Source organism: Hirundo rustica, chromosome 3 (genome assembly GCF_015227805.2).
Source record: "Hirundo rustica isolate bHirRus1 chromosome 3, bHirRus1.pri.v3, whole genome shotgun sequence".
Lineage (NCBI taxonomy): Eukaryota > Metazoa > Chordata > Aves > Passeriformes > Hirundinidae > Hirundo > Hirundo rustica.
This window is the reverse complement of record NC_053452.1, coordinates 116,047,271-116,070,150: the sequence shown is the minus strand read 5'-3', so window position 1 is coordinate 116,070,150 and position 22,880 is coordinate 116,047,271. Positions and strand designations below refer to the sequence as shown.

General features: G+C 53.7%; 1 protein-coding gene across 3 annotated transcripts in view; it reads left to right on the top strand.

Annotated features, from left to right (window-relative positions):
- Positions 1-20,683, top strand: part of SELENOI (selenoprotein I) — a 28,189-nt gene extending 7,506 nt beyond the window's left edge. For 2 of the 3 annotated variants that reach the window (XM_040059026.1, XM_058419834.1), the window contains exons 2-10: positions 7,434-7,502; positions 7,801-7,909; positions 9,868-9,942; positions 10,702-10,964; positions 13,310-13,418; positions 14,869-14,917; positions 15,288-15,468; positions 16,527-16,709; positions 18,457-20,683. In XM_040059026.1, coding sequence (XP_039914960.1) covers positions 7,434-7,502; positions 7,801-7,909; positions 9,868-9,942; positions 10,702-10,964; positions 13,310-13,418; positions 14,869-14,917; positions 15,288-15,468; positions 16,527-16,709; positions 18,457-18,573 — 1,155 coding nt within the window. In that variant the 3' untranslated portion in view covers positions 18,574-20,683. The remainder of the gene's footprint in view (positions 1-7,433; positions 7,503-7,800; positions 7,910-9,867; positions 9,943-10,701; positions 10,965-13,309; positions 13,419-14,868; positions 14,918-15,287; positions 15,469-16,526; positions 16,710-18,456) is intronic. The other variant, XM_040059027.1, reaches the window with a different exon arrangement.
- The last annotated feature ends 2,197 nt before the right edge of the window (positions 20,684-22,880 follow it).

The window sequence follows — 22,880 nt, the reverse complement described above, 5'->3', positions numbered from 1 at the left end:
TTGTCCTGTCCCACAGCAGGAGCCTCTGGGCTCTTCCCTTGCGGTGCAGGCGAAGGACACACACAACTCCTGCTGTGCCCATCTGCCTGCAGCACACATCCTGCATCCTCGGGCCCACCTGAAGCAGGAGGTTGCTGTTCCCAGCTGGTGGCTGGGGGCATCTGCTAAAAGCAGGTGCCTTTCTCATGGATTTGAGCACAGTGGAGCAGCAGGAAGCTGCATTCCCAATCCCAGCTGTCAGTGTGGGCACAGAGGTGCCATGATGAGCAGCCACGGGCCTGTGGAGAGGAAGAGGCGGTTGAAGTGGTGACAGTGCTAAGCCTGCTGGTACCTTCCATGTGCTGGAAAAGCCTCTCTCCTTGGCATGCAAAGCAGAGCTGGGTCCCAGCTCATGCCTTGAGTGTTGCAAGGTGTGCAGAGCCATCACTTAAACAGAGCGTGGGCTGCTTGTCAGCCCATCTTGAGGCTCTTTAATTGCACTGAAAGTTTGCTGCAATGTTTATTGGTGTCTGTTGAGTCTTGGCTACAGGGAATTCCATCAGAAGAGCTACCCATTGCTAATGAACAGCAAGTCTTTGGCTGTCCAGAGGGTTTGGAAGAGAACTGGGAGTGCATTGTAGAAATTCAAGTATCACTTCCCGTGGCTGGCTCCAAAAGTGGCCACGTTGAAAGGGTTTGTGTCAGTGACCTGACTCTCCCTGCTTTACATCTTGCACAAAGCTGGATGTCAAGTGTGGGTTTTTTCCTGTAAATGGTGAATTTCTTCTTTGTGGAGAGGCAGAAATGTGCTTTGGAAGAAAAGGTTTTATTTGTGCCCTTCACAAAGGCTCTGTTGAAATTTGGGGGTAGCATTTCCCCTCCTTCCGTGCAGTGCCTTGCTTTACCTGGAATCGTCTCCTGATGTGTGTGGCCTTGTGGCTTCCTTGAATGGAACAGTTCAACTTTATTTCTTTTTCTAGGGATTGTAAGAAATTCTCTTTTTTCTTCCGCTGACTTTTGCATTATCACAGAATCCCAGACTGGTTTGGATGGGAAGTGACTTAAAGATCATTTAATTCCAATCCCCTGCCAGGGGCAGGGACACCTTCCAGTGTCCCAGGCTGCTCCAAGCCCCATCCAGCCTGGCTTTGGACACTTCCAGGGATCCAGAGGCAGCCACAGCTTCTCTGGGCACCCTGTGCCAGTGCCTCCCCACCCTCAAAAGGAATAATTTCTTCCTAAGGTGCAATCTAAACCCACCTTCCTTCAGCTCGAGGCCATTCCCCCTGTCCTGTTCTCGTGGTTGGTGGGTTGGGATCAAATCCAGCTCTCCAGAGGGGCTGAGGTCTTGCCAGTGTTTGCTCTCCCCAGAGGCTCGTGGCCTCCATGTGGGGCATCCCAGTCTGGAGGTACCAGAGCAGCTCACTTACCCTGCAGGAAGCAGGTTTTGGGATATGCCCTTGCGGGAGAGCACAGGGGTGTGGAAGTTTGGGGGTGGTAAGAGTCTGCTGCCTTCTCTGCTGTCACTGCCTTGCTCTCCTGGTCCCTGCTGTTCTCCTTGGGCACACACAGCTGGTCTGATCCCCTTCTCAAGTATGTCCCCCCTATTTTTTGAAGCTCAAACCAGCTCTGGCAACATAGGAAATTCTTCTGGCTGCCCCAGCATTATTGTTCCTGCATTTTTGACTCTGCCTTTTCTCCCTCCTCCCCCGAATCACCGCACTGATCCCCGATTGCCGCTCCAGAGGTTCATTGCTGACTGATCTTCTCCTGAGTGCATCCTTGAAGGTTCATCATTCCCAGCCCTCAGCTCACCATCTGTGCACCCCTGTGCAGCTGATCACCTCGCACTCTAGCGGAAGCGGTGGTGGCCCGTATTTATGCATATTTGATGCTCCCAAAAAGGGAGAGCTCCTGGATGCAGCTGGAATTCGCAGGCTGCTTGCCAAAGCCTGCCATCAACGTTAAGTGTTGCTCCACATTATGTATCCGACAGGAAACGACTTCCCCTGCAGCAATACAAGAGTGGGATGGGGTCAGGACTTGGCACCACAGCAGTGGGGCCAAATCCCGGCTCTGTCCCACCCTGGGGTGATTCCAGTGCCAGGACAAAGCCACAGCCTTCTGAGTGTCCCACCTGGAGCTGCTGTGCTGGAAAGAGAGACTGCACTGGATTTTACCCTGTGTGGGTGGTGAAGCCCTGGCACACATTGCCCAGGGAAGCTGTGGCTGTTCCATCCCTGGAAGTGTTCCAGTCCAGGTTGGACAGGGCTTGGAGTGACCTGGGATGGTGGGAGATGTCCCTGCCCATGGCAGGGGGTGGCACTGGATGAGCTTTAAGGTCCATTCAATCCAAAGCAATCTGGGATTCCATGAATCTCCCAGATGGTGTCTGAGAACCAAGACTGTGAGTATCAGAGTGTGTTGGCAGGGCAGGAATGTGGTTTTCTGAATGAATTAGCATGTGCTGTGGGGATTGGGGAGCAGGGGGGAAGCTTCTCCTCAGCGTGACAGCTCCTTATTGAGGAATGGCTCCGGCTCTGCAGGTGTTCAGTCCTGGGCTCCTCCCAACAAGAGAGACCTGCTGGGGCTGGAGTATGTCCAGGGAAGGGGACAGAGCTGAGAAGGGGCTGGAGCAGCTGAGGGAGCTGGAAAGGGGCTGAGTCTGGAGAAAAGGAGACTCAGGGGGGACCTTGTGGCTCTGCACAACTCCTTGACAGGAGGGGACAGCCAGGGGGGTTTCAGACTCTGCTTCTAGGGAACAAGAACAGGACAAGGGGAAACGGCCTCAGGCTGGGCCAGGGCAGGCTCAGGTTGGATTTTGGGAACAATTCCTCCCTGGAAAGATTTGTCCAGCCCTGGCACAGCTGCCCAGGGCAGCAGTGAAGTCTTCATTTCTGGAGGGATTTAAAAGCCCTGTGGATGTGGCACTTGGGGACATGGGACAATGGTGGCTTTGGCGGTGCCAGAAGATAAGTTGGACTTGGTGTTTGGAGAGGACTTTTCCAGGCTTAGTCATTCTGTGACTTTATGCTGTGTTTCGGAGCATCTTTCATTGCTGGATTTCACTCACTGGACCCAGTGAAACCCAGGTAGGAGGAGGGACACACTGAAGCTGCAGCTGGGACACACAGCCATGACATCCACATCCTTCCTGCAGCTCCCTGGTGGGAGCCAAACCCATGGGCTTGTGTGGTGGGTGCAGCTCTCCACTGCCAACATGTTCCCTTCTGGTGCCAGCTGAGAAGTGACCTTGGAAAAGGCAAACAGGGCTCGAGTTAATCAGTACCATTACAGGGCGAGGTGACTCCTCACATGCTGGCCACGGTGGGCATAGGGCAAACATGCCTTGTTTTTCCTGGCATGGCTCTGCTTGCTTCCATTTGCTGGGATTGGTTGAGTTTTCTGCCTCCTGGCTTATCGTGAGCCTGAGGGGAGAAGGTTCTTAGCCTTGCACCTTCTTTGTATTTAAGGAGATTTGTAGGGAACAGCCTTATGGATTTGCTGGAGCTGCTCTGCTGAGTGCCCTGATCCTGCCTGGAGCAACTGTGAGCAAGATGGGATGTGCAAATCTCTCTTTGCTGTCCTCAGCAGAGGTGCCACCAGTGCTCTGCTGAGCACAGCAAACCTGAGTGTCACACCCCAACACGGCTGGGCCCAGAGGGTGGTGATGGTGTGAATCTCACCAGGCACGTGGTGGGATCCTTGGCATGTCCTCTGCAGGGCCAGGAGCTGGACTTGATGCTCTGTGTGGGTCCCTCCCAGCTCAGGATACTCCAGGATTCTATGGCAGTGCTTGGTCTCCTGCTGGCTCTGGGTAACCAGATTATTTCAAAGCAGAATTGTTTCTTCCGGGACAGGAAGACCATTAGTAGAATCTGAGCTATAAATCTGTATTTTTTTCCTCTTCAGACACATAATTGGATCTCCCAGAGGCGTCCTGCTTGCACGATTAATGTTGGGTTAAAGCCATACAAGCCATTTGTGTTTGTAAGTCCCATAATGACACTAGCCAGCTCATCTGTGATGGCACCAGAGCCACCGTGCCTGTCCCCAGCTCGTGGGGTGCCTGTGGCTCCCTGGAGCCATCCTGGCATGGACAGGAGGCTCCTGTGTGGTGCCAGTGATAAGATTGTTGCTGTTGGTTTTCCTCTTTCCCCTAAGGAGTTCTGACCCCATTTCCAAGGGAGCTGTCTGGGCTGGATTGGCTCTTCCCTGCAGCTGTGAGGAGAAGCCCTGTCTGTGAAAATTGAGCTGTTTTAGAGCAGGGCCCTTTACAAGTGGCTGTCTGCTTTGGGAAGGAGACTCTGGGGTGTATGAAATTCCTTCTGAATTGCAGAAGTGAAGGGCACTTCTCTTTTTCCTTTAACCTTCTTTCCTCAAAAAGGAGAAGAAATCCAGAGTCCAGGCTGGTCGGAATCTTTATTCATGATAGAACTACTTAGAGAGGGATGTAAGTCACTAGGTCAGTGTGTGGAGATCCAAAGTGCAGAAGGTGACGCTGATTTCCAGTGATGATGAGGTGACGGAATGATGGAGCCAGTGCCAGGCTCAAACTGGGTTTCTGGCTTCACAAGTGAAGAGGTGGAAGAGACAACTTCAGTAATGTTTGTAAGGAAGAACCCAACAAGGAAAAGCAGCTGGAGGAGGCTGGGCATGGCCAAGATGCTCTTGGGATCTGTCCCTGGAGATGCCTGGCAACTCATTGGTATTCTGGGAGCGGCCGTCCTGGGCAGGCAGCCGTGTCCTGGCTGTCGGGAGCACTGTCCCCAAGGGTGGCAGCCAACGCGGCACCAGAGCCAGCCCTGGTTCTGTCCCTGTGCCCCAGGGTGTCCCCAGAGTGGGCACAGCATGGCTGGCCTTGCTCAGTACACAAAGAAGTGTCCTGGCTGGAGCCTGGCAGGAGCTGGGGGGCATAGGAAGGATCTCAAGCTGTGGGAGAGCATCCAGAGAGGCACAGACATGGGGAAGGCTCTGGAAGGGTCACACAAGGAGCAGCTGAGGGCACTTGTTCAGCTGGAGATTGAGAGGAGGGCTCATGGATGTCAACAACTTCCTCCCGAAGCACACCTCTGACCTCTGCTCTCTGTGATAGAGAAAGGACCCAAGGGAACTGCTGGAGCTGTGTCAGGGAGGTTTAGGTTGGATCTCAGGGAAAGGTTCTTCCCCCAAAGGGTGCTGGCACTGCCCAGGCTTCCCAGGGAATGGGCACTGCCCCGAGATTGCCCAGGAGCTCCAGGAGCATTTGGACAGCGCTGCCAGCGATGCCAGGGTGGGATTGTTGGGGGTCTGTGCAGGGACAGCAGTTGGACTCCATGATCCCTGTGGGTCCTTCCAACCCAGGATATGCCATGATTCTACGGTTGTATGAGCAAACCTCTGCAGAGCAGCTCCCCTTTCTCCAAGAAACAGCTCTTCCTAGATCTTTGAGTTCTGCAAGCAAGGTGGGAACATGTGTGGCCATGAGGAAAAGCTGTTGGATATTATCCCCAGTCCTTGCAGGGAGAGAGGAAAACTTCCCAAGCCATGAGCCTGGTGAAACTTCCCTGAGGTACCTTCCAAGCACGGGCACGGAGGCTCTGGAGCGCTTTCCCTGCCTCGCTCTGAGCCTTGCATCTGTTTTCTTGTTCCAGGCTGTTTTGGGGATAATGAGATTAAATCAGACTCTCCTCCTCCCCTCACTGGTGCTTCAAATCCTATTATCTTGGTAAAGCATTTGGAATTCTGCCCCCCCAAAATTGCATTAAGCTGAGATAGAAATTCCTTGCAGCTTAGAGTCACCTCCATACAGCTTCGGGGTTTGTTGCTTCTTGCTCTGCCGCTGCTGTGGCTTTGCTGATGTGAGGACACAACCTCTGGGGCTGAACCCCAGGGAGATGGACTGACCTGCACAGGGAGGGCGGGGAAGGGCTGGGAGGGGGTACAGAAATCCTTACCAAGAATGGGATTCCCCCAGGTGGGAGTAAATGCTGTTAGATAGGACCCCAGCAAGACCTAGTGCCCCTTCTTAGTCCTGGTGCATGTCTTGGGTGGGTGTTGCTTTGCTCTTTCCCACCACTTCTGTGCTTCCAGGGAAAAGTGGGGTATGCAGACAAGGAGAGGAAGAGGTTGGAACAATCCATGGGTGCAGTGACAGGGGCTGGTTCAAGGCCATGGGCTGGGGGGGACACCTGGAGCTGCTCTTTGCTGAGGGGTTTCCTTTTACCAACCAAACCAAATTTGGTACCTGTTGGAATGAATCCAGAGGAGGACACAGAGATGCTCCCAGGGCTGGAGCCCCTCCGCTCTGCAGCCAGGCTGGGAGAGCTGGGGGTGCTCACTTGGAGAGAAGAAGGTTCCAGGGAGAGCTCAGAGCCCCTGGCAGGGCCTAAAGGGGCTCCAGGAGAGCTGGAGAGGGACTGGGGACAAGGGATAGAGGGACAGGACACAGGGAATGGCTTCAAAGTGGAAAAGGGGATTTGGGTGGGATATTGGGAAGGAGTAGTTCCCTGGCAGGGTGGGCAGGCCCTGGCACAGCTGTGGCTGCCCCTGGATCCCTGGCAGTGTCCAAGGCCAAGCTGGAGCGACCTGGGACAGTGGAAGGTGTCCCTGCCAATGGCAGGGGGTGGCACTGGAGTTTCTGGAAGGTTCCTTCCCGCCCAAACTGCTTTGGGATTCTGTAGTTGGGACTGGACTCGGGCAGGAGCTGGGGGTGTTGTCCCAAGCAGGTGTGTGAGCAGCACATTCTGCCCAGCCCAGCACCAAGCATGTGAGCCCAGGAGTTTGGTAGCCTATGGCATTGTTCTTGGGGTTCTTATCAAAGTGTTCCCGGGAGAAGAGGACTTTAGCCAGGATAATCTATATTTGGGAGGGTCTGTGAGAGAAGATAACAGCTCATGCTGCTCTTGAGAGCCAAATGATGTCAAATTTTAACTTTCTAGCTGGAAGTTGTTTCACGCCTTGTCTAGATCTTTGATTTTTCTTTCTATTTTTATTTCCCCCACCACAAACACACTGTGAGCACCTCATATGTTGTAAAAGTGATGGGATAAGGGGCAAGAGCTCTCCCTCCCCATTCCCTAAGCTGTGTCTGGTGGAATCTCAGCTCCTCAGTGGAGAGAGGCCCTCTGAGACCCATCCTGCTCGAGGGGCTCCCAGTCCCACTGCTGGAAGTGGGGATGGAGACTGGGACCAGCAAGGGAACAAAGGGGTCACAGAGCAGAGCAGGTGACAGATGGCACTGTTGGGGGGTAGGACCCACAGCACTGCTCTTCATCCAGGTGAGGCAGAGCAGTTGGAAGCAGTTGAAAGGATCAGCATCTTGCTCCTTGCCTGTGTCCACGCGGAGAGCTGGAGTTGGCATTTCCAAAGGGTGGAGGGTTGGTAGGGGGTACACCAGCAGTTCCAGATCTCTTGCTTTTCCTGCAGCTTGCTGGAGCTCTCCCTAACTGCTGGATTTTGTTTCCCTTTCCCAGTACAGCGCCGTGGACAGCAACCCCCTGTCCCTGTACGTCATGCATCCCTTCTGGAATGCCATTGTGAAGGTGAGTGAGTCCCTGTGCCACCCCGAGCAGGACAGCACAGCCCAACCCAGGTCACCTCTGTAACACCATCAGCTGCTTCATTTGTGGTGCCACTAATAAGTGAGGGGCTGCCTGCAGCCTGCCTCAAATCCCTGAATGCCTGCATCCCAGCCCAACGCTTCCTGCTGCCCCGGGATGCTCCGGGTGCTCCTGGCAGTGTTGTCTAACACCTGGACGGGTGCAGCCATGGCTGGAGCAGCATCTGCTCCTCAGTCCATGTTTTAATGAGTTCATCTGTTCTTTTGCTGCTTTCCCATAGATCTTCCCTACCTGGCTGGCCCCAAATTTGATAACGTTTTCTGGCTTCCTGCTGCTTGTCTTCAACTTCTTCCTCATGGCATACTTCGACCCTGACTTTTATGCTTCTGGTAAGGCTGCATGTTCCCAGTCAGATGGGAAATCTGTCACCTCCTCTGCTGGGAATTCCCAGTGCTCGTTGGTGAGGCCCCTGGGTCTGGGCCTTCCCAAAGTGACTGAGACAGAGGAGGGGATTGAACTCGCTGGGTTTTGTGACAAGGACTTGTCTGGGTGTGCCACCTTCCCAGCTGCCAGGGAAAGGTGCTCCTGGCTGGCTCCTGGCAGCAGGCCAGAAGAGGGAGGAAGAAAAAGCCAGGATCTTGGGCTGGAATTGGCTTTGCCTGCAGAGCAAACCAACCCAGTGCCCTTGTTTGAAAATCTAACAGGAAAATGTTAGGAAGTGCTGCTTCCCTGAAAGCAGCAGGTAGAGCCTTGTTTTTCACATCCCAGCTCATTCCCCTCATGGCAAAACCACCACCACATCAGACTAACAAGGCCAAATCCTCTTTCTGAGCTTCACCATTCACAGCTTTAAACTTTCTAACAGTCCCCATGTTCATCTGTCTGTGAATCCAATGGTTCAGTTGTGTCCCTTTGCACATGGAGGAGTCCCAGGGAAAGGATATCCCAGTGTGATAAATCTCAGGAGCTTCTTCTCCATGTTTTTCTCTCCCTTAGACCCTGCCAGGGTCTGGTTTAGGTTACTCAGGAGAGTTCGTGTAGTTCTTCTAAACTAGACCCATCATCAAAACATAGTTAGGTGGCAGAAATCCTGGTTTCTTGGTATTGCCTTTATTGGTAAACAAGTCAAGGCTGTTGAGGGCTCGGGTGGTATCTGTGGCTGTTGGATTTGGGCTGTTATGGTCCATGAGCCATGAGAACAAGAGCTGTGAGTAGCTCAAGGTGAAACCCCCCAGACATCAGACATCCAGAATCACAGAATCCCAGAATGGTTTGGGTTGGAGGGTCCCTAAAGCCCATCCAGTCCCACTCCCTGCCAGGGGCAGGGACACCTTCCACTGTCCCAGGGTGCTCCAAGTCCCAGTGTCCCATCCATCCCTGCCTTCTGGTAGTGGGAGCCCATTCCCCCTTGTCCTGTCCCTCCACCCCTTGTCCCAAGTGCCTCTCCAGCTCTCCTGGAGCCCCTTTAGCCCTGGCATGGGCTCTAAGAGCTCCCTGGAGCCTTCTCTTCTCCAGGCTGGACATCCCTAACTCTCTCAGCCTCTCAAAAATTTGCTTTGGAAGGATGGAGAAGCTCTTGGCTTGGGACCATTTCACATACATATTTTGCACGTCCTTCTTGGGAAGAGAACTTTTCCCAGTGCTGGTGAGGCCTCCAGAATTTTGTGCCTTCCCTCCTCCTTGGATGGCTTTGCAGATGTGATGCCCTCCCTCCCTTTTGCTCTGGAAAGCCACCATCCTGCTGCCCTGAGGAAACAGGAGGTGGAATTTCATGGGATCACTGTTCTCCCAGAAGACCTCCCTGTGCCCTCCTGCTGCCAAGGATCCGTGCCTCTTGCTGCCCTTCTCCAGTGCCCCTTTGGGCTCCCTGACTGCAGCCAGCTCCGCTGGCAGCCTGCCGAAGGAGGTGGAGGTGCTGTTAGGGAAGAGCTCGGTTTCCATTGGCAGGATGGGACTGGAGACTGGGCGGGGAATCCTGGCATGTTCCTGCGGGGGCAGGGAGTTGCCACATCAAAGAGGCTCCACTTGATGTTCTGTGAGCGAGTGACTGAGGAGTGTCCTCTGCACACACTTCCATGGCCTGCAGTGGCACTGCAGAACTGGCCCCAGGTCTCAGATCTCATGATTTTGGAGAGCTGGGAATGAAGGACAAATATATCCTGGAAGTCAAAGTCCTCACTGACCTGGTTTTATGAGCTGTTGTGGGGCAGCTCTGCCGTCACATCCCGCAAAGCTCGCATCCCAGATTCTCTGTTTCGGTCCTCGTGGCTGTGCCTCTTGGACCAAAATAAACCCTCTGGAAGCACATCCTGAGCAGTCCTGACTCGGTTCTGTCTGATCCCTGCAGCTCCTGATCACCAGCACGTTCCAAACGGCGTGTGGATCGTGGTGGGGCTCCTCAACTTCATGGCCTACACGTTAGGTAAGAGTTTTCAGGGTCACTCACTCATGCTGTTGTGTTGTCCCCTCCCTGAGCCCATGGGAAGTGTTAGATTCTGTGCTCTTGCCAGGAACAGCTTCTGGGAGCTGCTTTGCAGTGTGGAGACAAGGAAGTTGTCCCAGAGCATCTGATGGGAAAGGAGGATACTGGGACTGACTTTGAGATTAACTGTGAAACTCTGTCTTGGGTCTGCTTTAAATAATCAGAGAATCCCAGAATGGTTTGTGTTGGAAAGGACCTGCAAAATCCTCCAGTTCTACCCCCTGCTATGGGCAGGGACACCTTTCACTATCCCAGGCTGCTCCAAGCCCTGTCCAGCCTGGCCTTGGGACACTTCCAGGGATCCAGGGGCAGCCACAGCTTCTCTGGGCACCCTGTGCCAGGGCCTCCCCACCCTCACAGCCAGGAATTCCTTCCCAATATCCCACCCAAATTTCTTCCTTTCCCATTTGATGCCATTCCCTGTGTCCTGTCCCTCCAGGCCCTTGTCCCAAGTCCCTCTCCAGCTCTCTTGGACCTCCTTTGGGCACGGGAAGAGGCCGCTTTAAGGAATATAAAGGAAATAACAAGGAAATAAATACAATCTCATCAGACTGCTGCATTTTTCAGCCTCCCATGGAGCAGGGGGTGGGAAAGCCCACTCCCTGGTGGAGGGTGGAGGTGGGGAAAGCTGCTGTTCCCTGGCCCATTGCTTTGTGTGGAATGTCCAGGAAAGCTCCATGTTCCTTTCCCTTTGCCCAGACGGCGTTGATGGGAAGCAGGCACGCCGGACCAACTCCAGCACCCCCTTGGGAGAGCTCTTTGACCACGGCCTGGACAGCTGGGCCTGCGTGTACTTTGTGGTCACCGTGTACTCCACCTTCGGCCGGGGTTCCACCGGTGTCAGCGTCTTCGTCCTCTACCTCCTGCTGTGGGTGGTCTTGTTTTCCTTCATCCTCTCCCACTGGGAGAAGTATAACACAGGGATTCTCTTCCTGCCCTGGGGATATGACATCAGCCAGGTGGTAAGTGCACGCCCTGAGACGCTGCTGGGTGCAGTGCTTCCTGCTGAGGGGTGTTCTGCTCTGGATCCAAAGCCTTGTAAATCATGGAGTCAGTCCATGGAGATGGATTCTTGTCCAGACAAGGCTTGAAGGGTGGACATTGCCTTGGCTCTCTGTGATCGTGGCACGCAAAGCAATCACACGGAGACAAGAGATTTGCAGGGCAGAGTTGCTCCTCAGAGAGAGAGAGTGGGGCCGAGAGCCCCAGCCTCTTTGTTTCTTACATTTTTATACATTTGTGGCTCTGGTTGTGGATTGGCTTCTGGGGTTACTACCTTTCACCCCAGTGGCCAGACCAGCTGTCAGTTACAATTATTTTCAGCCTAGAAATATGTAAACAAAGGACAGGGAATGAAAACCAAAAAGTCTGTTTATGTTTCCCATGTGTGAGAAAAATGAAAACTGCTCCTAATACTGTGCAGAAACTAAAGAAACTGACTCCATCTTATAAACAAGTAGAAGGCTTTAAAAAACTCAGAAAAACTAGGGTGACATCTCTCCTCTCCCTGGTTCCTGCATGTTTTGCCCACCAGAACTGTTGCTTTATGTAGTTCCCTACATGGCACCAGTGTGGGTAAATTGAAGCCTGGAAGTTTGGGATGCCTTTTGGCACCACTAGGATCTGTGTCAAAAATTCAGCAGAGTTAATTGGTTTGTTAATTGCTCTTCCTGGAGCAAAGATTCCTTGGGGGTGCCCCTCCAGACCATGGTCCCTGGGCAGTGGGGGTTGAGAGTGATGGTGATGGATCCCTGGGAGTGTTGGTGTGTCCATCCCTCCTTAAGGAATTCTCTGCAGGAAGCTCTTCCTGAAAAGAACTGGGACCTGGGGATGAGGCAGCTCACTTGGATTGCTGGCAGTGCCTTCCTCCAGCCCAGGTTGCTCCAAGCTTTGTCGAGCCTGCCCTTGGACACTTCCAGGGATGGGGGAGCCACAGCTTCTCAGGGCAACCACACTCATTGTAAAAAACCTTCCTTACAACTCATTATCTTATGTCCATTAATTTATCTCCTGGCTTGTCAGATGCTGGGTGGGAAATGCAACGAGTTGGAAGGAAAGTTCCGTTAATGCAGCTGCATTAATTGGAATAATCCTCTCTCCAACTAAAAGGAGACCAGAGCAGGTCCCTGACTGTACTCTGATCCTTTCTCCCAAAATGTTGCTTAACCCAGGTCTTTGAGCTGCCTGCTGGAGAAAGGCAGGGGTGGAGGGCAGAGCAGCGTGTTCCACCCAGCTTCAGGGGACTATTAAAGCTGAAATAGCCCTGGTGAGCTTCTCCCTGTAATCCAGCAGCAGATGGATAAGGAAGAGTCCCTGAATGACCCCTCCAGGGTCACTGAAACTTGTGTAAAACCTGTGCTTTGGTCACCTTGAGAGTTCAAGGCTGTGCCAGGGCACCTCTCCTGCAGCTCCTGGCCATCTTCTCATGGAATCACTGAGGTTGGAAAAACCCCCTGAGACCATCGAGTCTGGCCATGTCCTCAGCACTGCCAAGGCCACCACTGGCCCATGTCCCCAAGTGCCACTTCCATGTGGTTTTTATATTCCTCCAAGGATGTGACTTCACCACCACCTCCTTGGGCAGCCCTTTCCAAGGCCTGAGCCCCCTTTCCATGAAGAAATTCCTCCTGATATCCAACCTGAACCCGCCCTGGCATAGCCTGAGGCTGTTCCCTCTCCTCCTGTCCCTGTTCCCTGGGAGCAGAGCCCGACCCCCCCTGGCTGTCCCCTCCTGTCCGGGAGTTGTGCAGAGCCACAGGGTCCCACTGAGCCTCCTTTTCTCCAGGCTCAGCCCCTTTCCAGCTCCCTCAGCCTCTGCTGGGGCTCCATTCCCTTTCCCAGCTCCCTCAGCCTCTCCTGGGACTCCATTCCCTGTCCCAGCTCCCTCAGCCTCTGCTGGGGCTCCATTCCCTTTCCCAGCTCCCTCAGCCTCTCCTGGGGCTCCATTCCCTTTCCCAGCTCCGTTCCCTTCCCTGCACACGCTCCAGCCCCTGCAGGTCTCTCTTGTCAGGAGGGTTCCAGAGCTGCCCCAGCACTGGAGGTGCCCCAGCAGTACCAGCACAGGGGATGGGCACTTCCCAATCCAATCCCTGCTCAACAGCTCACCCTTCCTACACCTGGTAACGTGGGATATTTGTGGATTTGTTTTACTTTTCTCCTTCCTGCTGGTGGGTAGGACTGAACATGTCATAGCTTAGAGCTGCCTTTCCCTGGAGCTGCCTGGCACATGCATGGTGCTGTCAGCCCAGGTGCTTCCAGACTTGTCCATCACATTTCTCACCCCGGCTTGTCCTGTGCTTTCTTTCAGACCATTTCAATTGTCTACATAGTGACAGCCTTTGTGGGAGTTGAGGCCTGGTATGCACCTTTCCTGTTTAATTTCTTATATAGAGACCTATTCACTGCAATGATTATTGGTAAGAAACTCCATGTTGAAGCCTGTCTTTTAAACTGCACCTTTTTCCCAAACCCCCTGCTAATGACCTGCTAACACCGCTCTGTTTGCTGCCCCGGGCTGTTGTTGAAGTGACTAATTGAGGGTGTTCTCACAGCCTGAAAACCTTTCCCAGGATTTCAAAACAGTGTTGTCTCCTGCAGAGTTATTTTGAAGAACTTAACTCTGCTCTGCCTGGGTTGACTTCAGAGAAGCTTAGTTTGTCTTCACTGAGAGCCTGGGGATAAAGCCAGTGTGATAAACCCAGAGTTTCCAGGGGATAAAGCCCAGTGTGCAGGGGGTGGTGGGACCTGGCTCTTAGTGGAACCTCCCCAGCCTTGAACTGGTTTCGGGGGGGGGGGAGGTCAGGACACTTTTGTTTTGCTGCTCTGGGGCTCCCTCTCACTCCGGAGCCCAAACACTGCGTGGGAGGGAGGTTGCAGCCATGGAGGTGGGTGGGAGCTCTGCTGTTTGGGGATCCTGCCCTCCACCCACCCACCTGAACATTGCATCATCATAATAATAATAAAATTGAAATAAAGGCCCAGCCTGGCTCTCCTGTGGTCGGTCAAAATAAGCCACTTCAAAGGGTAGAGCTGAGCTGATGTTGTTCAGTGCCATTTTCCTAATTCACAAGTTCTGCTCAGTTTATTTGCTGTGTCCCTTCAGGTGTTCTTTGTAATTGCTTAATTTTGAGTTAATTGGTGTGTTAAATCTACTTCTTGCACTTTTATCGGGTGGACGTTCCCAGCTTTCCTCTGACAGCTGTGTGACTTAACATGAATAATGAATGTGCTTTTCCCCATGTGAGAAATTGAGCCCAATTCCCACACGGGGGAGAGGAGCTGGGTTATTAAAGCAGGAATCTTTCCAGCTCTGTTCACACACCTTCTGCTGGATAAACAGGGGAGGAGTTGTGCTGGAATATCATGGATAGTACTGATGGTTCTGATTGAGGTCAAGATTTTTCAGTTATTTGGGTGCTCTGTATCATTTATCCAGTTAAATGACAGCTTTTTGGCAATGTGGGCCGCTATAAATGTTTGCACACAGCCAGAGAAACAGCAAGTTGCCTTTCTTGTGAAAGCTCTTGTGCCCAGCCATGTCATTTGAGGAGTGTGCACTCGTGTCTCATCAGAGTTGTATTATAATTAAGCTTTGTCACTGTTTAAAGCACAAAACCGAGCTGCTTAGTGCAGCCCTTTCAAATGGAAATGTCTTCAACTTACAGCACACTTTAACTTTTAATTACAGCTCTTGGGCCAGACTTGGGAGCAGCTACTTCCAAATGTGCTGAGCTATTCCTGGGGCACCATCAGAGCTATTTTTGGTGCGGGGGAACTTAAAGCAGAGCCCAGCCAGAGCCTCCTGTTCAGGGTGCATGGGCTGTCCCCTCTGCCCTGGGGCACTAATGTGGCACTTTTCTCTTCCAGTCTGTGCCCTCACTGTGACCCTGCCCATGAGCCTGTACAACTTCTACAAGTGAGTCTGTAGAATCCCAGGAGGGTTTGGGTGGGAAGGGACCTGAAAACTCCTGTGCCACCCCCTGCCAAGGGCAGGGACACTTCCTCCATCCCAGGTCACTCCATGCTCCATCCAGCCTGGCCTTAGACACTTCCAGGGATCCAGGGGCACCCACAGCTTCTCTGGGCACCTTGTGCCAGGGCCTGCCCACCCTCACAGCCAAGAATTCCTCCCCAGTATCCCATCTATCCCTGCCCTCTGGCAGTGGGAAATCATTCCCTCCAGTCCCTCTTCAGCTCTCTTGGAGCCCCTTCAGGTGCTCACTGCCAGCAGCACCAGGGATTTCTCAGTGATTCCGTGTATTTTCATTTCTCTGCTTGTATTTCAGGGCCTATAAAAATAACACCTTGAAGCACCACTCTGTGTACGAAATCCTGCTGCCCCTCGTGTCCCCGGTGTTGCTGTTCCTGCTCTGCACCACCTGGATTTTCCTGTCCCCCACAGACATCCTGGAGGTCCAGCCCAGGCTCTTCTATTTCATGGTTGGAACAGCCTTTGCCAACATCTCTGTAAGAGCTTCTGCTTTATGCTTGAGGGGCTGGGGAATTGGTTAAACTGAGTTTGCACATGTGCTGTGAGCAGCAAAGTGCTGATGGGAGAAGGAGTTCTTGCCTCCTTTTGGGGATGAGCTTAAAATGGGAGGACTAAATTTTTGGTCAAAATTTAATTTAGCTGCATTTAGGTAGAACCATGGGATTGTTAAGGTTGGAAAAGGCCTCTGAGACCACTGAGTCCAACTCTCCCCCAGAACTGCCAAGGTCATCCCTGCTCCATGTTCCCAGGTCCCACATCCAGAGGGGTTTCAAATCCCTCAAGGGATGGGACTCCATCACTACCCTGGACCTTTTCCAATGTTTAAGAACCCTTTCCAGGAAGAAATTCCCCCTGATGTCCAACGTGAACCTGCCCTGGCCTAGCCTGAGGCCATTTCCCCTTGTCCTGTCCCTGTTCCCTGGGAGCAGAGCCCGACCCCCCCTGGCTGTCCCCTCCTGTCAGGGACTTGTGCAGAGCCACAGGGTCCCACTGAGCCTCCTTTTCTCCAGGCTCAGCCCCTTCCCAGCTCCCTCAGCCTCTCCTGGGGCTCCATTGCCTTTCCCAGCTCCCTCAGCCTCTGCTGGGGCTCCATTCCCTTTCCCAGCTCCCTCAGCCTCTCCTGGGGCTCCATTGCCTTTCCCAGCTCCCTCAGCCTCTGCTGGGGCTCCATTCCCTTTCCCAGCTCCCTCAGCCTCTCCTGGGGCTCCATTCCCTGTCCCAGCTCCCTCAGCCTCTGCTGGGGCTCCATTCCCCTTCCCAGCTCCCTCAGCCTCTCCTGGGGCTCCATTCCCTTTCCCAGCTCCCTCAGCCTCTCCTGGGCCTCCATTCCCTTTCCCAGTTCCGTTCCCTTCCCTGGACACGCTCCAGCCCCTGCAGGTCTCTCTTGTCAGGAGGGGCCCAGAGCTGCCCCAGCAGTGCCAGCGCAGGGACAGTGTGACAGATCACACGAGTGACCATCCCCTCTGCTCTGAGGACAAACAGCTGTGGCTCCCAGAGCCCACACCGGGCTCAGGCTCTGTCCCTGTCCCCTCAGTGCCAGCTGATCGTGTGCCAGATGAGCAGCACGCGGTGCCAGCCCCTCAACTGGATGCTGCTCCCCATCGCGGCCGTGCTGCTCCTGGTGGTGTCCGGGCTGGCTCCTGGCAGTGAAACTCTCCTGCTGTACCTGCTGACCGCCTTCCTCACCCTGGCACACATCCACTACGGAGTGGTCGTGGTAGGTGACAGCTCCTGGGCTGGCCTGTGACTGGTTGGGGCAGGGAATGCTCCGCATAAAACCGGGGATGTCGCTGGGAATGGTTCTGTGAGCATGTGGAATTTGGGCTGGATTCCTCGTGAGAGGCTTGGGAAGGTTGCATGGGATTGGAAGGAACTGCACAGGATGTGACAGGGGCTGTCCTTCACCTGGGGTGTTTCAGCACAAAATCCTGGAATAGTTTGGGTTGGGAGGGACCTGAAAGCTTATCCAGTGCCACCCTCTTCCATGGGCAGGGACACCTTCCACTGTCCCAGGCTGCTCCAAGCCCCATTGTCCAACCTGGCCTTGGACACTGCCAGGGAACCAGGGGCAGCCACAGCTTCTCTGGGCACCCTGTGCCAGGGTCTTCCCACCCTCCCAGGGAACAAATTCCTGCCCAATATCCCATCCAGCCCTGCCCTCTGGCAGTGGGAAGCCATTCCCTGTGTCCTGTCCCTCCATGCCTTGTCCCCAGTCCCTCTCCAGCTCTCCTGGACCTCCTTTAGGCCTTGGAAGGGGCTCTGAATCTCCCACTGAGGTCTCCAAGGTGCTGGGAGAGCCAGGCTGGAGTTGGGATTTTCCTGCTGGGAAAAGACGGAACACAGCAGCTCCAGGGCCTCCCCTGCTGCAGGGGCTGCGCACAGATCCAGGGATTGCTTTCCTCCTCCTGCTCTGCCTGGCTCCCTGAGTTTTGATTAACAAGGAGAACGAACTTGGAGAAGCCCAGAGTCTTGCTGGGAATGCCCTGGGAAGCTGCTGAGGAAGGAGGACAAGGGATCACACGTCCCAGCTGAAGTGGGGATACCCTCCTTGGGAAGCCCCATCCCCTGGGAGCCCCAGTTCCACCCTGGAGCCTATGGAGTCAAGTCCCAGCTGTAATTACAGCCAAGGAGTAATAGCCAGGTTGCCTTGTCTTTCCAATTAGTGTAATGAGGCTTCTGTGCAAGAAGGATTTGAATTACTAAGAAGCTTAAATAAATTTGGTCTTGGAATCACAGCTGGAGATGGGGTTGAGCGGGTGGTGTAATCATCCTGCCCATCCCCTCCCAGGAGATTCCCAGTGCTCTGCTCCTCTCTGCTCCCTCTTTCCTTCCCTCTGGCTTTCCAAGGCCCCATCTGTGCCAGCTCCTCTTCCAAGAGGAAAGTCACTTTGAGCTGAAGAGCCTTTAACGGCTTTGGGATTGGGGCATAATCCCAAACTGCTCTGAATTTGGGAAGAATGATTAGGAATAAAGCCTCTGCCCTGACTGTGTCAAGCTCAGCCTCCTTTTGCAGGAAGCAAATTATCCAGCTCCCACTTTGAGTGGAATATTTTATATAGATATTTGAGATGATCAATTTAATTTAAACAAAATAACGAAGGAGGAGGGTAAAATCCTGCAGGCCTGGGCTCAGTATTCCCGACTCCTGCCCTTGTGGAGAGAAAGAATGGAGGGTGAGCCCGCTCCCAGAGAGACCAGGCTTTTGTTTGGGAAGGCTGGGAAGGGACCAGCACTGCTCCCTGTGGAGCCAGAGCCTGGGGACAGGGACAGGGACAGGGACAGGGATGGGGCTGGGCAGGACACACGCTGTGGACAGGGGTGGGGTGGGGAGAGTGGGTGGCAGGGGTTTGGTGGGAATAGGGAGCAGGTCTGGGGCTCTGCCTGCTCTGCTGCTCGTGCCTGGGAGCCGGGATAACCCCCCCGGGATCCGGGATAACCCGATCCCACGTCTGCCTCGTCCCCAGGTGAGCCAGCTGAGCAGGCACTTCAACATCCGGCCCTTCTCCCTACGGAAGCCCACTCCGGACTGACTGGGAGCAGAGGAGGAGAAAATCGGCCTGCGGGCTGCAGAAGGACTGTAAATACCTGCTGCAAATACCTGTAAATACTTCAGCCATCACCACAGATCCAAACTATCCTCTGGACAGGGCCAGGGACACGCGGGATCCGCTGCAGCCAGGGCGGGGCTGGGCCGGGGCGGCTCCTGCTGCTTCTCCATCCCTGCAAGCTTCGGGTTTTGGGTGGAGCTGGAGGAGGAGGAGCCTTTCAGGTCGCAGTTACTGTACCATAGACCAGCTGAATGTTCCCAGAGAAGCCTCTGACTCCGGCCCTTGCTCAGGGAAAGCTGCTTGGGGATGCAAATGCTTTACCTGAGCAAAGCACCTTGGCCTGACACCAAAACCAACACAGCTGATTCCTTCAAGGGGAGGGGACAGCCTGGTGGTTGGGGTTAGTTCCTGGCTGTCCCTCGTCCTGCTGTCTGGATAGCCCCTGTGCTGGCCTGGTACTTTCGGAGCAGATGGACACAATTCTCCCACATTCTGTCCTGCCTTCCTGCTTTTGGGCAAACACTTGCTATCACCTTTGTTTGCTTGTCTTTTTTTTTGTTGGTGTTTGTTGGTTTGGTTTTTTTTTTAAGGGGGGGAAAGAAAGACCAGACGCTCAAAACTTTGTAGCTCAATCCTGTTTGGGAGGCTTGGAAAATCAGGGCTCGATTTCCCACGGGAATGGGAACGTGGCTTCTGCACATTGTGTGGTACCTGGGACCATGTCTCGACACGTTCCTGTGTGTCCCCGTGTGTTCCCAGTCTGGGAATGGGGTCTGGGCTATGGAAGGTGGCTGAAACTACAGAGCCGATTCTCCCCATTCCTACCAGCATGGATTTGCTGTTGTGGGTTGGCTCTTTGGGTCCTTTCCTGCTGCCTGAGCCCCTTTTCCACAGCCAGGAACAGCCTGCCCCTTCCCAACTGCAGTTCCACTGCTGGGAGAAGCGCCTGAAGCCCGGTGTTCGTCGTGGGTGCACCTTCAGGATGCTCCCAGGGGTGGGAACCTTTCCAGATCTCCCTGTCCTTGCCCCCAGCACCCGCGTGTCTCATCCAGGCATCTCTTTGTTTACTGTCCACTTGTCAAAGATGTGTTTGCGCTGATTTTATTTTTTAATTTGTGTTTATAATTGAGTTCGAGTGGGGTGGTGAAGACTGAATGCTGATTTTCTTTCCTGCTGGCTTGATTCAATGAAGACCTGTGCTTGAATGAAGAGTGTAGCTTAAAGCCAGGCTCTGGAAAGGCTGCATCCGGAAGCGAACAAGCACAGCCGATTGTGCAGGTGGAACTACCATGGGAACAAAGTCCTTCAGACACTAATTGTTGTGCAGCGTGGGGCATCACAGCTTGGTCAGAGCAATTTCCTTCTGCAGGCGAAGCCTCTTCCTGCTCTAGGAAACCTTCAATGTGTAACTGCTATTTAATTATTTTCCTTTTGGAAATTGGAATCACTGTCATGCCGACGAGGAGACTGGAAGCCCTGAGGTTGAGCTCATGAGTTCATGGATTGCTTGGTCAGTCCCTGGTCAGCCCCTGCTCACGGTACAGCTTGTGAGGAGCAAACTGGGCCCTTCCCAGGGCTGCCATCCATCGTGGGAGTCCCCAGATCTCCGTGTGCTCACGTGTCCGTACGGCTGCGGCGGGGCTGGGAGAGTGGGCCGATGGTTTTCGGAGTTTATTTAATAAAGTAGCTTCCTCCAATCCATTTTACTGATGTTGTACAGCAAAAAAAAACCCAAAACAAAACCAAAACACCTCCATGGACAAATGACTTGGGCTGCTCCTGAGTTTTTGCCTCCTGCTATTTTCATGAAATAGAATTATGGCGATAACTTTAAGTCTTGCTCGCACAGGAGTTAGAGGGAATCTTCAACTGGGACACAGCTTCCTGTGGGACTTTTTCAGATAGCAGAGCTGGGCTGGCAACACTGAAAAATGTGGATGTTGGATGATTTTCTGTCTAGTTTTGTGTTTGCCCAACCAGGGAAGAATTGAGCTGTACCCTCAGGCACTCAGCTGAACTGTGGGCTCCCAAACCTGGCACTTGCCTTCTCCTGTCTCTTCCCATGGGCATCACTGGTCCCTGAGGACTGGGATGCTGCTGAGGCTGGGAGGAGTTGTCTGAGCTTAAGTCTTGGTATGTAGGACTGGAACTGCTTCCTCTGCACAGGCTTTATCTTGGGGGAGTTCTGGCTCTTTGGTGCCTTAATTTATTGCACCTTGAAAGTAGAAAAAATCTCCTTAAATCACCGCTGGCTTGTACCTGGTGAGGACCGGCATGGAGCAGAGCCCATCCCAGGGCCCAGGCAAATGCTGGGGAGGGGGATTCTTCTTGGGCTCTTAGAAATCAAGTGATTTCTGCTCCTGGATTCTGAGAGGGGGAATAGAAACAGAGACCAAAGCCTCTGTGGCAGCTGAGAACCAACCCTTCTATTGCCCACCCTGGGTTTAGGTCTTAAGAATTAAAGTGTTTCTGGGTAACAGCCCTTGAGGGGGTTGTTCCATGCTGGTGGTCACTGGCTGGGCTCTGTCCTTCCCATGGGGTGTGCTCTTGGGATGGAGAGGGCAGGTCCTGGCTCCTCCTGCCTGGTGCCCGAGAGCTGATCTGTGTTGTCTCTTCTTCCAGGAATAGTGTTAGGTCAGGTTGCTCCAAGCCTGGGGCGCTTTGAGGGATCCAGGGGCAACCACAGCTTCTCTGGGCACCCTGTGCCAGGGCCTCCCCTCCCTCCCAGGGAACAATTCCTGCCCAATATCCCATCTATCCCTGCCCTCTGGCAGTGGGAAGCCATTCCCTGTGTCCTGTCCCTCCAGGCTCTCTCCAGCTCTCCTGCAGCCCCTGGCTGATCACGCTGGGGTTTGGCAGCCACCTCTCCTCGTAACCATCATCCACCTGCCCCAAGGCTTTGCCAGACCCTGGAGCAGTGTACTGGGAGTGGGAGCTCCCGTGACACTGGGAACATTTTTAAGCTCCTTAAATGGAGATGGTCTGGTGTCACCTCCTGGCACGTCAAGGATTTGCAGCTGGGAGTCAGAGCTGGTTTGATCTCGGCTCCAGTGAAGCCACTGAAACTCTTCTCCTCCCAGAGCATCCATGCCTGCTTCTGATAGAGCTGGAAAGTCCCTAGGGAAGGGGTGTTTTTGGGAAACCAGCCTTGGCTGCTCCTGGTTTTGCCCTCCTCTACCTCTGAGCTGTGTCAAAGCAGTGGCTGAGATGACACAGAGGCTGCTCTTGGTGGGACAAGGACAGGACGAGAGGAAATGGCCTCAGGCTGTGCCAGGGCAGGTTTAGGTTGGATATTGGGAACAATTCCTTTATGGAAAGGTTTGTCCAGCCCTGGCCCAGCTGCCCAGGGCAGGGATGGAGTCTCCATCCTTGGAGGGTTTTAAAAGCCCTGTGGATGTGGCACGTGGGGACATCGGACAGCATTTTGGCCCTGTTTGTGATGGGAACGGTTGGACTTGATGGGCTCAGAGGGCTTTTCCAACCCTCGTGATTCCATGGTGACAATGGGAGATATGCTGACCTCTTTGCTTGTGGAAAAGGAGATGGTCAGACCTGGCTGGAGAAGTCCCTAGGCTGGTCTCCATGGAAGTGGCTGGACCATTCCTGCCCCAGGAGCAGGTTTTGGGGTAATTCCCTGCTCACCCTCCAAGGTGCCGATCACCTCAACCCACAGCACCTGCGGAGCCCATTTGGTCAGAGCTGGTTGGAGACCTCGAAATCTGTCCCCATCCCTCCCTGCCAGCAGGGACATGGCCCTGCTCCTGTCCCCTGGGCTGAAGGGGATTTAATGATGCTGGCAGTGGCCCACCTCGAGGTGCTGTGATCCCTGGGGCCCGATGGCTTTCCCAGAATCCAGAGTCTGGGGGTTCAGGTACTGCAGTGGGTGTGAATTTCAGTCTGTTCAATGCTACTGCTGAAATATTTATTGTGTTTAAGCCAAACAAAAAACTAATAAACTTCAGTAAAGAATAAAATTTTCCACACCTTTTTACTGGTGTTTGTCTTTTCTTTCTGCTCAATATCCTGAAGAGGGAAAGGTGGAGCAGGGAGTGGGCTGGAAGGCAGCAGGCAGAGGTAGATCAGTCAAGTGACAGTGATTTAGGTGGGAAGGGATACTCAAGACCATCTCATTCCATGGTCAGGGATGCCTTCCACTATCCCAGGTTGCTCCAAGCCCCATCCAACCTGATCTTGGACACTGCCAGCAATCCAGGGGCAGCCACAGCTTCTCTGGGCACCCTGTGCCAGGGCCTCCCCACCTTCCCAGGAAAAAACTCCTTCCCAATATCTCATCCATCCCTGCCCTCTGGCAGTGGGAAGCCATTCCCTGTGTCCTGTCC